The sequence below is a fragment of the Chelmon rostratus genome, chromosome 11, assembly GCF_017976325.1.
Source record: "Chelmon rostratus isolate fCheRos1 chromosome 11, fCheRos1.pri, whole genome shotgun sequence".
In the NCBI taxonomy this organism is placed as follows: Eukaryota; Metazoa; Chordata; class Actinopteri; order Chaetodontiformes; family Chaetodontidae; genus Chelmon; species Chelmon rostratus.
In genome coordinates this window covers 5796966-5816103 of record NC_055668.1, presented here as the reverse complement: position 1 = coordinate 5816103, position 19138 = coordinate 5796966, and the positions used below count along the sequence as shown (strand labels likewise).

Below are 19138 nucleotides of genomic sequence, written 5' to 3'. Positions count from 1 at the left end.
TTTTTTAATTGTCTGTGAAACAAAGGCAGAGCAAGAATCTGTCTTCTCCGTCTCTCCAGACTTCAGTGAGCCGGTCCCACCCATGCTCACATGCTTCGCCTCGACTGTGACCCAGCAACGGCCGCCTGTTAAACAACAATGAAACCATTCATATTTCAAGACTGTGCTTTGATCCATTAAAGGCTTCATCTTATTTCATGTCCTCTACTAGGCAAACAAGAAAAAAACAATCATACATTTAGGCAATAAAGGAAAGTCTGGAAAATGAGGGCTGCTGCTGCAATGATTCACAACTGAACTGACTTCTAAATAACTGCTCTCCAACACATCCAGCACATGCTGAGGCAGAATTTCCATAGAAACATGATTTAATTACACCGTAATTATAAAACAATTGTGAACAAATTAAAAGAGATGGAAAAGGTAGCTGTGACGTTAGCCAGGAATATGTTCTGTGATTTCAATCAGATGAATTAATTGCACTTTTTCAGTTTTTTTGATAGAAAATGAATGAACACGTACTTTTGTCTCTATTAGTATCTGATGTAGTGGTCCATAATTTAGTACAGGAGCAAAAAAAAAAAAAAAACATTCTAGTTTTTAGAATCAGGAAGCTCAGTTAAGAGTAAATGATTTTAATCATGATATAAGAAAATAGACTGTAGACTGATATGTGTTTAAAATCCATGAGTGATTTTTTGCTTTAATCAAGCATTATTGATTGCAGCAGGTCAATAATGGTCTCATTTCTTTCTGCTGTGCCTCTGAATGACCTCTGACCTTTGACCTGACAAGATTAACCTCAGGGTCAGTGTGGTTTATGATCATGTGATCATTGAGCTTTCCCCACCCGCAGCCTGCTCTCAGAGTCTGGACTTCACCCTGTCATACATTCTCATGCACAACCAGCCAGAGGACGTGTCCTTCAGCGATTTGCCACGCCCTCATCAATCACCTCCCACAGAGACGCGTTCCCGAGGAAGACTGAATAAACGTCACCTCCATGACGGGAACAACAACAACAACACCAACAGGAGCTGCAAAACTTTTTAAAGGACGCCTCCTCGCACCTCTGACGTCTACTTTTCAGGATGAGCAATCGCAGATGCCACTCTGAATTCTGATGCTGTCTCTGCCCTGAGCCGAGGTCCACTCAGTCTGTTCAGCCTGCCGCCACATTCCCCGGGCTAGACAAATAGCATTTGGTCAAGCAGACAAAAAATAAATGAATAAATAAATAAATATGCCGGCTGCTCTCAATAAGAAACATTTAGACAGTCTGCTAAGAATAAAGATCCTGTCACATCCACTGCCATAACAATAAAAATAACCACTACTGTAAAGACACCCAGAGTGCCTGTAGACAATAGTAGTGTACTTATTTCAAGTGTGTATATTTGACAATCTGAAAATACCTTAAATAGTAAATAAATAACACCTTATCGTTATATCAATATAGAATCTGATCTTGTTTTTTTAAGTGTGTAAATAAAAGACGGCACAGACTGCAGCTTCATCTGCCTGTGCTCATTCTATGGATGGTGCAAGTCTACTAACAAAAATCGTATTTTGCTGAATGAACTGCATTTTCAATCCGATATATCCATGTGTCAGATTCGATGCAGCGCAATTAGTGTGAAAACTGAAAAATACGCCATCCTCATCCGTTTCACACAGATTCTTCACACGCTGAGAGCTTCTGCGGTGGGAACCCATGATGAAGCAGCAAAAGCTAAATTCAGTGTGCTTCCCCAGAGAACAGTGATGGGCTTTGTTCCTGCTCTGCTCACATGGGACCCAGTTTGGCTGATGGTAACGGCCTTGTGTCCATATGGGGGGATCCAGGCCATCATCCAACATACAGGGATCCATTAAGAGGACACTATCTGGGCTGCAGAGGCAAATCACATTAAAAGAGTTTTCCTCGGGGGATTAATAAAGTTGCTGATGTTGTGCTTGACTTGAATGCCATGATGATGATGGCAGCATTAGGATGGAGCACATATCAAAGCCTGATAAGCTGCAATGCTAAAAAAAAGCCCAAGATGCAACATCATTGATGGCTTCCTGCTTTACACCCTCTGACCTTTGCCGAAAATTTGGTTGACCCAAATCACTGAAAAACCACATTTTCTCACTTACTCTCAGTGTCATCTAGCAGACATGCAGATACTGTAGTTTTGGTTTTTAGTTTTTTTAGTTTGGTTCTTATAGTCTTTTTTCACTTATTTCACTGTGTGTAATGCTGCTGCTGCACTGCAATTTCCCAGCTTTGGATAAATAAAGTCTATCTATCTATCTATCTATCTATCTATCTATCTATCTATCTATCTATCTATCCATCTATCTATCTATCTATCCATCTATCCAGGTTCCAGGAGGGATTTGTCTAAAGTCTGGGAAAATTATTTACATCACCAGGGTTATTTTCTCTGATTTGGTTAAGCTAACAGAAAGCCAGCATTACCAGCGGAGCACACAGGCATTTCCTAGACAGGGAGGTCGCAACCATTATTTTTAAAAACTTTATAAACTCATACCCAACCTTATCCCAAGTCATTTTTTTTAATTTGTCCAATATTTGGTTTATGACTAAATACCTACAAAACTAATGACACTGCACTTTCTGTTAACTGCTAATCAAGTAGCAACCTCCAGGGCTGAAAAATGAAAGCAACAAAAATTGGTTTTGGTCCCTATAGTTAATTTCCTTGTTCAAGAAAACTGTACTGGGGGGGGTGAATTTTAATACAACTCGCTTGCTTAAATTAAATTCAGGCTTAAAGTTATAGCTATGGGCATGGCTGCTTTAAGTGACAGCTTTCAGCAACCAGGCATCATTCAGCCCACCTCAACTACGCCCAAGCTCCACCTCTTTGACCATTGTTGAATTAGCCGGGAATTAGGTCAGGCACTGCCAAGATGGCGACAGCCGGAGCCTCCGTCACTGAGCTTCACTGTGGCTGTTCAGAAACCTGTGGGTGCTTGTTTTATACCGTCTTTGATGCTAACAAGCAAATGTTAGCATGCCAACTGGCTAAAGGATGATGGTGAAGACAGTAAACCCTATACCTGCTCAACATCAGCCTATTAGCATTGTCACTGTGAGCATGTTAGCATGCTGTTGGCAGCATCTAGCTCAAAGCAGCCTGTGGCTATGTGCAGCTTCACAGAGCTGCTAGCATTGCTGTAGACGTGTTTAAAAGTAACTTTGGAGTAATGTGACGAATAAAATTCCTTTCACTTCCACTGTATCGGGTTGGAGGCAGAAACATGTCTCTATACAAGGACAAATGAAACCACGATTATCTGCAAGGCGAGACACCATCAGTAGAGGATAAGCAACATGTTGTGTAGTTTGGACATTGCAACTTTAGAACACATTGTCTTGTTATTTTAAACTCGCCATGTTTCCATGCCGACCAAAAGGTCTGCAGCTGCACCACAAGTCGTGCAAACACGTACACATGCGTAATTATGCTTGTCAATCAGCTGCCAATCCACCACAACAGTCATTCAGCCAGGCAGGCAGGCAGTCAGTCGGCTGGGCAAGACGAGGGAACAGCTGGCTGCCACTTTCAACTCACTGAGGCTACCTGGCTTGGCATCAACCGCTAGCAACAAACATATCTCTGCCAAATGCTGCATGTGGCGGGACGGATGGACAGGCCGTACCCAGAGAGTGGCACGCAAACCGCTGCTCCAAGAGGTCAGCCTCAACAAACCTGTGGCAGAGTGCCCTTAAAAGCCTCGCAACCATCCCTAAGGTAAGGGTAGAGAGCTTTAATGGCACTAATAAGGCCCAGGAGACAGGTGACATCATCCTATAGGTCGACCAGCGTCACAGCCGGCCAAAAGGAGTGGAAGAGGGGTAAAATTATACTACTGACATTATTCCAGTCTGAATTTAACTGTCAAGTACTCAGATAGATGGGGGGCAACTGACTGTAATAATATTCAAACCATTACTGATGTAGCTCGTGTGTGTGTGTGAAGTGTCAGCACGAGCCTGCGTGCATACATCTGAGGATGATTGACTGAAAGGGAGAGAATTATCAAGCCACCCGCTCTGTGTGATTTCAGCCCCTCTCTGATTTCCTCATCATCAGCCAACGTCAGTGTCACCATCAGGTGGAAAAGCAGTGATCACTAGGCTGGGCGGAGGTTAAAGCAATCAATAGTTGACTTCAGGGGGCGAGCGGGAAGAGCCAGGGCAGCCATCATGGCGCTCATCATCAGGCTGCACGCATACTGGCCCTCTGGGACGCTGCATATGATGTGGGGCTCATCGACATGGACTCAGCGCAGTCGCTCCATCTGTCAGAGCTCCCAGATCTTGCACTGCATTAAGCCTTTATATGATGCCATATATTATCCATTTTAAGACATTTACTGTGGCAATTCAGGTTAAGCACAAGGGCTGAGAGGTGAAAACTACTGGCAAGCTTCTCGCAGGGTAAACCCCGACAAGGATCTCCTAATTCCCACCATGTCCCCCTTTTGCCTTTTTCCTGCTACAGAGCGATACGGCTCCTGCGATGACAGCTATTAGGACTCTGGGGAGGACAAAACAGTAAAGAGAGCCTGATTTAAGTACTCACAGTTTTTCCAGGGCAGCCAAGCCATAGAAGGAGCCATTCCTCAGCAGGGAGATCTTGTTGTTACTCAGGTTTCTGTTTAGGGGCAAAGAGATACGAGGGAGGGGAGACAAGGTGAGCATACACAACGAGTGGAGGCAGGTACATTTGTAAATCTCACAAAAAAAACAGAGCTGCAGGAAATTACTTATTCAAATGGCTGATAAATTGTTTATCCTCTGACTGTCAATATGTCGGCAAGAGATAAGGATTTATGTCTGATGAGATTGCGGCTGTAAATTACTCATCCCAGCCACGTCTCTGTCTTGTTTATGGCCGTTTGTGGTTAAGATAGGTAATGATCCAACCCCACCCCCGTCCTCCGCTCCTCCATGTCAAAATATCGGCCTAATAGAAAAGCTTAAAGAAACGCCGCTTCAGCACAATTCAATCATCCATTGCTCACATTACAACAGCAAACAAATCAATGAAACGCACCACAGGGATCTTTAAGTGATGAATTAATATTCAGAGGCGATGCAGCGTCTCCGTGTGAATTATTTCACCGACAGTCGTCACTTTTTTAGATGAATTATGTCTGTGCTGAACGGTGAGAGGAGGAACTATATGTTCTTCAAGTGATGCATTTGTCTGGCAAGGAAAGAAAAAGTAGCCTGGACAGGACTTCGCACTGAGTGTGTGACTGGCACACACTCACACACACACACACACACACACACACACACACACACACACACACATATACACTCACATTATTCACCACACAGGGCCTTGGGACTTGAGCTTTCCTTCACACCTTAACACAGCAGAGTGAAAACACAAACAAGAATACATCACATAACACACACACACACACACACACACACACACACACACACACACACACACACTTATATTGCTATCTTTCCTTTGACAGTGTTTATTCCCAAAGCCTTACCAGCTTAATCCTCATTCCTCTATGGTTACCTTTAACCTTTAACCTAAATGTTACAGAAATGATGATGAAAAAATGTTAACATAACAGGAAGTGCAACCACACTAAAACACACACACACACACACGATAGAAAGGGCAGTGTTGTATTAGAAACAATCCCACAGCGACTTGTTAGACCACATAGCGCCTGCGTTACCTGCTGCTTGAGTGCAAAGAGACATTTCAGATGTGGGATCAAGTCTACTGATCCACCCAGCTAATAACAAACACTATGTTTGTCCAGTATAACCAGACCACAGCTAGACATACATAAGCACCTGAGAGCCAGTTACTGCTGGAAACACGGTGATACAACAGGATGGTGCAGGTAGTGCAGTACAGCACACCAGCAAGGGAAGGTCAGTTTGTGCACATCCGTTCAAACAATTCAAAATACTTAACAGAAGGCAAGCAGATAAAATGAAATGAAACAGTAACAAGGAATAGAGTGAACTCATAAATTATCCAAAGTTTAAAGGCCCTTATATTTATTTTCCAAATCAGCCTCTCACTATGGGTGGCAGGGTCCGCCATGAGCACGGTTTCTCCTGCTAAAGTTAGACCAGTTTCACTTTCAGATATTTGTGTCTGTAAAGTTTTTTTTTTTTTTTTTATGTGCTCCTCTCACTGGTTTGAAGTGAGAAATAGGTAATGTCACCTACTTCCTGCTACTGTGCAACAAAGAAATCTGCCGCTGTAGTGGGGTTGCTTGGATGAGTTAACTCTGAGCAATGTGAAAAGGGGTTGCTCGTAGCGACAAACCCACAGAGAATTACAGACAGCCAGCAACTTCACTGTTCAACCATCTCACCAGTGCAGTGGGCTGCTTTTTTCATCAAAAAGCTATAAACCCCAGTGTACGTGGCCCAGCACACAGACAATGTTAGCAACCACATTGGAGCATTTAGCCGACTGACGAGAATTAAGATAAGACTTTATTAATCCCCAGCCGGCGAAATTCGGGTGTTTCAGGCAGCAGGCATTAATTAAATGGTGAGCTGACTTTGCGGTGTAAAATGAATGCTAATGATGTAAATAACATATGTTATATTCCTCCTCATCTTTATAAGGTGTCAGGGTAGCGTTTAGAGCTTGTTTCGCTGCCCCAGTAGGACAAAAAAATATTATTACTACTTAGTTCAACCTTGTAAAAATCCTCTAAAATCACACAAACACACACACACACATCATTTCATACAGAGCTGTAAGCTACAGTACAGCAGCGCAAGCAGCTAATGATTTATCTTGCGCTTATTCTACAGTCCAGATTCACATCATTTTAAATACACCTTGGATGGCGTTTCTGGATTTCATATCTGCTAAAATATTGATTGCTCCAGCCAGCTCTTAAATCATCCGCTGCAGGGCCGCTCTGTGACGCTGTGGATTTGTGCATGCCCATGTGATCTTCTGGGAAGAGACCTTTTTTGCATGTGTGATGTTGCGTATCTCCTGTCAGAGTATGACCACACACGCACACACACCCTTACACAAGGTCAGATCTCCCACCCTCCTCCACCGCCTTCCCATCTTCTTTTAATAAGGTTCTGGGAGTGATTGGCCAGGTCTAGGGAGAGACGGGTAATTGGGATGTGTCAACGGTCTCTTCTGTGACGACATTCTGCTCGTTATGGCTGCAGGGAACGTACGCTCAATTTTAAACCTAGGATTAAGCAGCGAGATCCCACAATGCATTGTGCTGAACGGGCAAATTGCTGGCCAGACTGCTCGGGGAGCAGAGCGGAAGTGTGTACAGTGAAAATGTCACGGTGAGGACTCACACACTGCACAAACAGACATGCAAACTGGTCATAAATTCATGAAAAGAACTAGACATTTGCTCACAAAAGTATAAGAGACATGACATATGAAAATTGCGTTTTTTCTTGACAAAAAGCAAGAAATACTCTGTGAATAAAGTCTGCAGTTTTCATTTGTGGCAGTTTATTTCCTTACTCAGCCTAACTAGCTTGCTTGTGCATATTCTTTGGGGAAAGTACCCGTCTCTCCCCGGAGTGATAACAGTTGTCTTGGCAGGAAAAGCAGGATTGAAGATAGGAAGTCCCCTCTCAGCGAAAGGCCAGGATGGACACAAACTTGTGTCAGCAAATTCATGTCAACATCCAAGATTGTATTTACATTTGGGTCTGCCCCAAAAGCAAACTTCTGAGAATATCACGTCTCAGCTCTTTTAGAATTACACACATTTACGAAGAAACAGAGGCCAAATCCGTCTGGATAGAAAGGACAGTGATGAGTGAGTGCAGGACAAAATTTAGCAGAGCCTATCCAAGATACAAACAGTATAATACCACGGAGGATAGTATTAGAGGATATAATTTACTGTTCACTAAATCCTGCCTCCCTTCGTTCCTGTTGCTACGCCTGTTACTGATAGCACCACTCAAAATTCACAGTCATTTCTTAAACAATTGGTCTTCAATTTCAAACAAAAGTTAAGGAAAGCAGCCATCAAGCCATCAGCCATCATATTTCAAGCCATCAAGCTGGATTTTATCAGCAGAAATGACGACTGTCGCTTTAATATTTTATCAGCTTTAGTGTAAAGTGATGCTGAAGCAAAAACTCTCTGAGTTAGTTGAAAACTAAATCTGCAGCTGATTTTTTAAGCCTGCAAATTTATCAAATAAGCTCATGATGGCTGCTTTCTGCATGCTAAAAGGTTAAGGCTAACAGCATCCAATAATGTAGTTAGCTAATAACATGCTGCTAGTCTACTAGGTTACTACTGGAAGAAGTAAGAAGTCGGCCAGGCATGCTAATGTTTGCAGCCTAGAGCAGGCTAACACACTGTTTAATCCAGTCCTTACATATTGTGTCTACATAGGTAATAATAAAGACGGCACCCTCAAAACTCTTTAGAAACAGGTAATGCTATTGCTTCAGCCCATTATGCAACATTCGGCATGTGGAGAAATCCAAAGCTTGACAGGCCTGACATGGTCATTTGCAGTTGCAATTGGACAATCACTCGTCAGGGGCGGGGTTCGGCCAACAGGAATCAAACATGCGGGAGCTTGTAAAATTCAGTGTGCAAAACACCTCCCTTTTCCCACAATTCAATCAGAATACCTACGCTGTGTAGGAATAGACCACAAGATTTACAGGCAGCCATTTAGGGAGGCAAAAGTGTGTAAGCAACAATTCATATGGATTTTTATTGTTGTTGATCCAGACATCAATATCCTGCTGGGGTTCTGTCAGTTTGGATTCATCTTGACACAAAGCTCTCCGAGAGCAGAAAATTGCAGCAGATATAAGCCAGCATGGAGTCAACTGGACGTGGTGAGAAACTACTTGCGAGATTGAATGGGTCAATTTCGCAATATTTCACACACAGATTTATTGAAAAATAACCAAAGCCCTCACAATATTTTTCCATTTCAGAGGCCAGGTGGAGTTTTCTACTTTTATTTCCTTCTTCTAAAACACTGTCACTTCAAGCTCTGGAAAAGTGCAGCAGCTCTTTTTGCAAAGCCACACATGGATGGTGTGATGAAGTGAAGGTAGTCAGCACTGAGATCATGGGATACCAATGCTGTCACTGTGTTTTGTCCCACGTCTCCCCTCTGTTCACCAGACCGCTACACCTCCCTCTGCGGACGGACGTCCCACTCAGGGACAGGCTGCCTCTGTTTGTGCAAACTCAAGCGTGTCCTGTGCTGTGCTATGCTGCGCATGTGTGTGTGTGTGCGTCTGCTTGCCGACCTCTGCATGCCTATCTCAGGCTTCTGCATAACGTCCAGGAAATCGCAGGAAAAACAGAATTGAACATTATGTAAACAGCCTGTGACAAACTTCTGGAGCGTCCGTCCAGCTCTCTATTTACATTATCAATTATGTTCTCTGCGGATAAGCTGCTTTCAATGACAGGGAGTGCATGGAGTCAGTATTGTCTCTGCGGGCTGCAGCAAATGCTGTATGTCATTGCCTACTGTGTTTCAGTGCCAGCTACAGTCAGCCAGCATAGCAAACCTACAAAACCTCTGACCACGAGTTCATATCTTGTAAATGTTGCTCTTTAAAATTCTGAATTTGTTTTTTATGAGCTCAGAACTGTAAGGTTGCAAAGTTTTCGTATTTGGATATCTTGTTTGAAATGTTAGAAAAATCACATGAGCTGGAACAATTAGTCAATCAATGAAAACTGACAACTACTTTGATAACTGATTATCATTTAAGTCTGTTTTAAGTAGAATTTGCTGCTTCCAGCTTCTCACATGTAAGGATTTGCTCCTTTCCTTGGTCTTATATGAGAGAAATCTGAAATATCTGAGCTGTTGGTCAGAAGAAACAAGCAATCTGAAGATTTAGAAACAACGCAATCAACAGATTTGCTGATAATGAAAACAATCTATAGCTGCAGCCTTAAATCACATAATTCCAAAGTCACAGCTTGCATCAGTCCTCAGGCCGTGAGACTACAGGGGGAGCGATTAAACACAGCGAGCGACATTCATATCAATCCTTCCCTAAAACAGGAGCCCTGGCTTTCCCTCTCCCCTCACGCCACAGCTGGGATATTTCTGTGAGGTCCAGCTAAAAAGTCATCGCTCTGCCACGCACCAGAGGCATCCAACTATATTATTACAGGGGAACAGAGTCAAAAATAGCTTCGACAGACACCCTCCAACACGCCAATCATGAAGACCAAGTGGAGTAAAGATCACAATGTGAACTATTACAAACCTTTGGATCCGCTGGCCTCATGGTTTCAAGCCACTTTTCTTCAAACAGCCAAACCCTCTATTATTTCAGAGGATCAGGTTACTAGACACAGCTAACCAAAATAACATTTCATATCTACTAACATTGGCCTTGGACAGGAACCAGACATTGCTTCAGGGGTTACCTACAGGTATGAACAGAGGTTCACATGGTCTCTGCATGACATTGAGGCGCATCTGCCTGGGACGCGACCCTTCTCAATGCAGACCACTACGTGAAGGAAAAGTCTCATCGTTGCACAGAAGATTGGCGGCTCGACTGACGCTCACACTACGCCTTAACGTTGTGTGTCACTGCTGAATGTCTTCATGGCACAAAAGGAGACATCAAAAAGGGGGAGAAAAAAAGAAGAAGAAGCAGCATCACTCTCTTGACAGGAAGCAAGAGGGCACATGGGAGATTTAGTCCTGCACAGGGGTGGGGTCTGATAGCTGGTCTCATTTTAGATCTCAGTTGGCAAAACACTCGCAATCACTAAGCTCTCACGCTAATTAATCCCTTACTGAACGTTTTATCTCTTGAGCTCTCTTTTATTAGCCAATTATGAGCAACGTAGGAAAACATGTAGCGAAGCCTACGAGCCACTCTCTGCCATGCTGATGTGTCCTTGTGGGGAGAAACACCACACCCATACAATCTATTCCACCTGAGCTGGCTGACTGAGGTAATATATCAGTAGGCAGCACTGACTCTGGCTTTCACCAGTTAAAACTGCAAACATCACTAGCAGACGAGATTAGCTGTGAGTAAATTGACAAATTGCCGTAATAAAATTTTGGCAGCTGTGTGCCTGATGTGCTCTCTGCAAACCGGCAAATCTGTACTCAGCCAAGACGATCAACAGGTGAACTTGTTATTCCTGCATCACTTTAAGCATTCAGTATCTTCTAGTTAACATTGCCACACATCAAATCACTGTCAAGTTTAATACCAACTTCAGAGCTCTGCATCAGGACCTCCTTGTGTTTGGAGCGAGCTTGTGAAAAATGAGGTGTGCACTTTTTGTTTCATTGAGTCGGATTGCGTCAACATTTCATATCTCCTGCTGCTCGTCCGAGTTTCAGGTTGTTGACAGCAAGTTGCAAAAAAAAGTCTGGTGTCTTTTTGTAGCCTCTCAGCTAAAAAAGGGGATTTTAGATCTCGCCTGAATCTTTGAGTTTAATTTGCAAAAACATTAGTGACTTATAAATGTTGAAAGCTAAACCTAAACGGATTTAATAAAGGATTGAGATGGCTCTATGCCTATGTATTTCTTAGTCACAAGCGATAACAGCAATAGAGCTCAACTCGCCATCATGTGACCTGACCACATAATATCCATGACATGCACTGATCGAGCTGAGCAACAGCGACAAACATGCAAGCTGACACCTGCCAAAACTCCTGCATATACACCCACAGCCACGCACAGCGGCTCCCCGATTCGGACACAGCATGCATACACGCACGCAGTCATACATGTGCGCACACGCCAGCACACGGAGCTGATGATGGCCTGCCAAGGATCCCGTGAGACGGTAGGGAGAGCTGCGTTCGGCGCTGCGATCACACCCTGCGACACACATCGGAGTTTTAATCACCTTGTTTTACAATGAGTCAGGAAGCAGGGAAAAGGCAGCAGGCTTCTAAGTTGGCCTCCTCTGCTCTCTCAAATTTATGACCCTTTAAGTAACTTTAGTATTTACTCAGTGGTGTAGGGAGGAGGCAGGGATAGCAAAGCAGAGAAGTATCCTTGGCAGACGCTGTATTTATCTTTACCTAATATTTTTAGATGGTAAGTCTGGGTTTCGACACATTCTTGGTTTTTCAAGGCTATATCACAATTTACAGACCCCTCTCTCCTTCAGCGGTCATGAACTCTGCATCAGTGAATCGTTATTGTCTAAAGCAGAGCTGACCAGCTTTTTCTTTGGAACATGCCACATGAACAGTAGATACAGAGCTTTTCACACAGCCGATCTGAAGGCCACCGGAGCCGCACCATCTCTGAGTGATGTATCAATATACATCCACAGAAGCCCGGAGGAGACCTTGACAAAACTAACCCACTGGCGCTAAAGAGATAAATCAACAGTTACCTATTAAGGAGACTGGCAGCTTCTAACATGCAGCAACATGACTGATCGACCCTGACCTCACGGTTCTTGAGCGCACAGATAACACAAGGGCAAGTGTTCTTGGCTGTAGCTAGCTATCGCGGGGGGGGGGAGTGCTGGGGATCTAAAAGTATTACGCCCTCTGGGGCTTAGACGACTGATATTGGAGAGTGCACTCATCTAAAGATGAACCTTTTGCCTTTTTTAAAAGAATCTTCCATATCACTGGAGATAAGCAAGAGAGACGCCAACAGAGAGCCAGAAAGAGAAAGAGGGATTGGCATGACTCCTCGCAGCGTGAGATGTTAGATACAGCACACTGTATCAGGGTCATTTTGGTCACGTCTCTTCAGATTAACAGCCAGCTCTCCGTGCATACGCGTGACATATCATTTAGAGCATTTTACGCCCCGGATGTCTCGATCCTGCGCGCACTCACAGGGTTTGTCAGTGAGGTAATGCACAGGAGAATATGGACGGGCTATGTGTGCATGTCAATGAAATATTCATGCAGAAGTACTCAGAACTCTGAAGAGGGTAGAGCACAAACAGCACCTCGGCAGACGAGAAAAAAGCCCCAAAGGAATAGCAGCGGAGGAAAATAAGAGAGAGGGAGTGAATATGAGAGGAGGGGAGAGAAGAACACACAGAATTATATTTATAGCGATACAAAAAAAACAAGAGTGTATGCAGAAAAGCCATTTGAGGGGAAGAAACAGGAAATAAAATGTGTTCTGACATGCCACGTTTGTTCAGAAAAGATGCACACGGATCAATACTGACATGTGACTCTTATGCTCATGCTGTAGACGATACCACAAACTGTCCACCTACAGTGCAGCAGCACATTATGCAAAACCCGGCAGCTGCTTTACAGCCACGCTTCCTGTGCTGTCTTCTGGGCCCTTCTCTGCACTGGCATGATGACTGACAAGTTCTTGTAGTGGTTTGGAGCCAGCTACGGCCTCGTCCCGATCATTTCCCTCTAGACACCACAAACAGCCCCTCCTGTCTGTCTCTGAAAGGATGATGGTGATGATGAGGGCCCGCAGAGCAGGCTACTTTGTGCCAAACACCTCCAGATTTGGGCCCGGACCAAATGCCCTCATTTTCTCTCCTTCAAACAGGGCTTTGGAGGAGCTTAGCGTGGTTCCTTGAGAGCACATGCACAAACCCAGAAGAGGATCACTTTCAGCAGCTGAAAGTACAGTAAATCAGAAACACTGCATCTCCCCTGCAGCGTTCGGGGAATTCAAAATAGATTTAAATGAAAATAAAAGGCACAAAATGCCTTTTGAGGACTGCTTATGCTTCATTTCTTTTCACGGCTCCTGATGAAAAGCGGTAATTATCCTAAGCTGTTAAAGTAATGTAGTTTTGTTTTACACTGTTTGCCAGAGTTAATTATGTCATGACAAAAAAATATTCACAGACAATCTTTTGTTTCCAAGTAGAAAACCTAGAAACGAAGTAACCTCTGAAGATGAAAACAATGAACGCAATCTCAATCAAAAGCTTTAACAGAAATATAAACGCATGAACAAAGTTTTTTCGTCGAATCGCATCCATCTCAAGAATCGCACATTGTAGGCCCTGACTGAAAAAACCCAAAAGCATCTCATCCTCAGAAACTGTTGCACTAATACGCAGCATGTCACATTTTAATAACGCTATATCTCTGCCAACAATGTTAGCTAATGTTTGCAGTTATTGGGAAGCAGATGAATGGCTTGAAGGCATGCACAGTAACACAGAAAGCCATGAACACAGGCAGGCCAGCCCAGTGACATTTCTAAAAAGCTAAGATCAGATTATTGAGGGATCTGACACTGAACCTGCGGTAACTTTTCTTTCTGCCACTTGGGAGCAGCAGGAACAAGCCATGAGCTTAACAGTGACATATTATCAGCTACCGGACTCATCGATTTCAGACCTGGTTGTAACATCAAATGAAGGTTAATACTACAGGTCACATAATTCTGGGGGCAGCAAAACAAACTCTTGTCGAATGAATATAAAGCCAGACAGTAATTGGCCTTTTTCCATCATTCTGTGAGCAATCACAATTTTTTCCAGGAATGTGGAGACCGACACCCAATTTGTAATACTGCAAATATGCATTGCAAGGCTTTCATCGGTGGCCACAGGCTCAATCACTATTGTGTGAACTCATTCAGTAATAGATGGTGACTTAAAACACATTCATATAAATGAAAATATTCAAGATCACAACTTTTACGCATGCAGCAGATGCAGAGCTATGTTAGCATTCATCTGGATTCAGGCGTCTATTCGCTCTGTTTTTGGTCTCTACCAACTCCTGGTGGAAATATCTGTTTCCTTAGCTTCTAAATGCTCCATTATGTTCACCAGCTTGGTGCTAACTTGGTCTGTCTGCTGTTTGGCGCTGAGCAGGTGCAGTAGTGGCGGTGTGTTTCTGGAGAATTATTTCTAAAAACAGCAGGCTGCTGCAGATGAACACGATTCTATGAGAACAGTGAAAACAAAACAATGAGCTGAACTACAGAAGTGCACCGTAAAGTGATAATTCTCTGTAGGTTCATTATCACGAGTTTTATACAGATTTAGTTATGTAATGTATTGTTGAGGGCAGGACTAATGTTGGCTGTCAACCATCTGAATTCTTTGTTTGATGCTTGTTAAAGGAATATTACTATAACAATATTATCCAACATTTTACCTGCTCATATCACAACAAAGTTTATACCGCTGGAAATCAATTTTGGCTGCAACATCTGAACATCCAATCAAACCCTGCACATTGGACTAGCTCCACTCAGCAGGTAAGAGTAAGTCGTCACAATATTATGCAAATGATGCAGCCAGGTCTGGTCCAACACAACAGCTCAGTAGGAGGGCAAACAGCAGCAGTTGTAATACTTCATGAGAACTTTAAATTTTCCACTTATGTAAGTGCACAGTGTGTATCTCTGCATGCAGTTTCCAGCAGCGAAGAGACTCAGACGTTCAGCTAGCAACAAGCGCCTCCCCGTCCAAACAGTCTGTCACATCATCTCAATCAGACGTTTTACTAAACACTTCCCGTCCCCACTTTCCCAGCATCCTCTCTGTCGCTCTTTCTGCTCCGCTAATGGCTCTCCATGTCTATCTCCTATCTTCACTCTATCCCCCTCAGTCCGTCCCTCCTCTCTCCTGGACGAGCAGCGGGTCGTCCTGTTAGAGCGCTGCCCGAGACAGGTGTCGGCTGCAATTTCAGCTGCCGCTCTGCGCAGAGAGGCAGCGCCTTCGAAAACCATCACACCAGATAGGTCCCAAGGTCAACAGAGCTGTCAGGCCGAGCTCCAAACTCCTCTAACTCCCGGTCCCCCCGCATGAACGATAAGGAAAACAGTCAGAGGTGTTAATGGGGGACGTCGTACTGCAACGTGCACAGTTCATTTTCATCTTTTTATTTATGCTAATGTTTTTTTCATTTGCCTTGTCAAGTTGTTTTTCTTGGCATTTCCAAGCCACTGCGTTGCTGCGGGGTCCGTTCCTCATAAACATTTTATAGATACAACGATAAAGGGCAAAAGGAAAAGCAACAGAGCCCAATCTGCGCCTTTAATTAGAGGTGGCATTTGGATCTGGGTTAGCATACTTGAACTTGACACACTGTGCTCGAGCTGCCGTTGAGGAAATGGCTCTACAAGGAGCTCATAGTCTGTGTAGGTGGTGAGAGCGGGAGAAAATGAAGAGAGCACGGGGGAGACATTCGGGAGATTTGTAGGGCAGTCTACAGGGAGAGATCGGTATGTGCATACTTCCCTTGATATATCTGTTTATTTGCACAGCACATCTAAACAAAAGAGCGAGCAGGGAGGCCACTTCAGCCTGACAAAGGTCACATTTCCTAACGCAGGAAAACTGCTTCCTGGCCAGCTCGAGCTCGGCTGCAGGATTTAGCTCACCAAGAAATAGGACTGAGTGACGAATAGGCTTATTTGTAGTGGTCTAATCAAAACACAGCATACACACCGCATTTCTAAAGCGAACCGAGGGAAGTCCTGAGGTGTCATTCAGTGAGAGAGCACCGGTCAGTTTGAAGCTCACTGTAGATTTTTAAGGCAAACCTCAGCTCTCAGTGTTATTTATCTACGCAGACCAATTTAAAAATCAAGCTTCGTTAGTACCTGCAAGCTACAAAACAGCCCCACTCTGATGAATGTTGAGCACAAAACAAAGCCTTTAACCGCATAAAAGAACAAAAGCGCCCCTGCCTGCACGGAAGCAAACACCACTCCAAATAAATTGCAGTAAGCAAAGTGCTACCATTAATCAGCTGCGCTCTTAGTTCAGAATGAGTGGACGGCTGTAACTTGTCAAGGGCCTTTACATTTAGTATTTGCTTTCACACTTCGAAGGCAGGCCTCAAGTTTCCAAGAATAAAACAGTCTATTAATCTAGCAGTCAATCTGTGCATCTGCAGAGAGAGGGGGGGACGTGTGGGGAAAGTTATCAACCCCCTCAAGTGTTTGAAGTGCTATTTCATCTACAAGAGAGGAACAGATGAATACTAAGGGAGGCTTCTCCCCGTCGGAGCGCAAAATCTATGTTTGAATAACTTTGAATACAATGCAAATGATATCCCTAAAGAGCACGGTGAAAGGCAAAGATTTATGCAGAGGTGGCGAGTGTAACAACACAAGACAGGTGAGGCTCCAGTGCGGCTTCCGCAGGGATGGTGGCTCAAACGTGGGCTCTCAGGACTGCAGAGGGTCCATTCTTTCAATCAGCAATTCAGTGAAAAAGAGCAAGATCTGTTGCACTTGTCACTGCTGCCAACTATCTTACAGTTTCAACAGTACGGCTGCAAAATAGATAGAAGAAGAAGAACTACACACTATCATTCTCGTTTCTGAATGTCTCCTACCTAAGCTGCCTCATTATGTCTCTTCTCAAATGTTAAAACTACCGTCCATCAGAGCAGACCCCAGGTCTGGTTAACTCTTGATAGCCCACCAGCAAAGGCTGAACTTGAAAGGACCGCCATGCAGTATTTTGCACCATATCAACTTTTAATTTTGGAACATTTGCAAGATATGTGTGATTGCTTCTGAGGCTGTTTATATGTGTTTGAGTGTGACCAACTGCGTGTTTTACATCAGGTTTTATCCTGATGTCAGCGAGGTTAACCAACTAAATAAAGGTTATAATAAAATGAATCTGTTGATTATTTTTCATTACTTGTTCACTCTGAGAGCCCAAGGTGACATCTTCAGATATTTTATTTTGTCTGACCAATCATCCAAAACGCAAAAGCAGTGAGACCTCATATCTGAGCAGCTGGAATTAGCAGACATTGCACTGGCTTGGACTTTTTTTTTTTTTTTTGCTTAATTAAATGACTTAAACAACAAATCATTTATCAGAGTTGTTTCCAATTGTCTGTCGATGGACAAATTCATTACATGACTAATTGTTTCAGGTAAAATAGACGGGGAAGTATTTATTGGAGTCAATTATATTAAAACAGTATACATAAAATAATGAAGTCCTAGCAGATGGTTTAACAAGGTTGTGTTTGTAATGTTCTACAAAGACAAAATTACATAGAGACCACCATATTTTATCAATGAAAGCAAAAGATATCTTGTATATTTGATGTTTTCCCTTTATTTGCTTCCCTGTGATATTACTGCAGTACATCTAATATATTGTTGTTGGGGAGTAAATTGGAGGTGAGTTTATTATATTCTAATCAATGGGAATCAATGTGCCCCTGTAATATTTCTGAAAGATATTATTCTGTAGAATATAAGCTGCACTTATTGATTTATTTCACTCGTGTGTCGTCCCTCTAAAACGCATTCACCCTGGATAAAAGACTTCCTGATGAATTGTGGCAAAGCTGTTTAACCTTGTGGAATCAATTTATTATGCTTAATGCTCTTGCCCATGAATTCGGGTCCTCTAACTGGGATTTAAGGATCTCCAGGGGCCCTTTAGAGAGCTCCAAGGCCCCCCAGAAAAAATCCATCCACTAGACAGCATCCCCCTAAAAAAATTGACTCTGGACTTCTCACCATGTTTCCTACAAAGTCCAGATCAAAAGGTTACCTGAAAAATGTCTCCAGACTTTGGCTGGGGTCCCTGGGACACGCATTGCCGGCCTAATTAGTAATTAGTGTCGCTGTAGGTAGGACGTGTTGGCAGGGGGAGGACAAACTACTTACAGGGAAACAGTTCTGTTGGGTAAGAAGCTGGGCTGCAGGGTGTCCATCAAGTCCACATCATCGCACACTACTTTGACTCGGACGTGCTGCCTGCTCAGCTCCTTGGACCTCTCCGCCGAGCAGTGACAGCTGTCAACGATCAGGTCCGGACAATTTCTGTTGCTCAGGCTCGACTCCCACAGCCCGACGATGACGCACAACAGGCTCAGCGCTCTCATGGTGGACTGAGATTCTCTTAAACGCTCGCACCCTTTCAAGTTATGTCCTCCCAGCTTCGGTGGCGGGTCGGGACCATTTCACATCGCCTTCCGTCACATTCAGTTCCAGCCTGTGGTCGAGCCGCAGTCCAGATCTCATGCCCCGCCGCTCACCTGCTGCGCTCCCGACAGCTCGAAACTTGCGGCGCTACTTCTGCGATTAAACCTGAGAGAAATGTGAAGCATCGGGGCTGCGAAGCGCTGCACCTTTGCCATTCTTTGTTGGAGTAAGTCCTCCAAAATGTTTTCTGCCCTGCGGCATGTGT

General features: G+C 43.8%; 1 protein-coding gene across 1 annotated transcript in view; it reads right to left on the bottom strand.

Moving 5' to 3' along the window:
• LOC121613993 (adhesion G protein-coupled receptor A3) overlaps window positions 1-18833 on the bottom strand; it is a 143559-nt gene extending 124726 nt beyond the window's left edge. Inside the window, exons 1-2 of the mRNA XM_041947751.1 lie at window positions 18616-18833; window positions 4602-4673 (exon numbers count right to left, since the gene is read on the bottom strand). Coding sequence (XP_041803685.1) covers window positions 4602-4673; window positions 18616-18833 — 290 coding nt within the window. The remainder of the gene's footprint in view (window positions 1-4601; window positions 4674-18615) is intronic.
• Window positions 18834-19138: the final 305 nt, after the last annotated feature.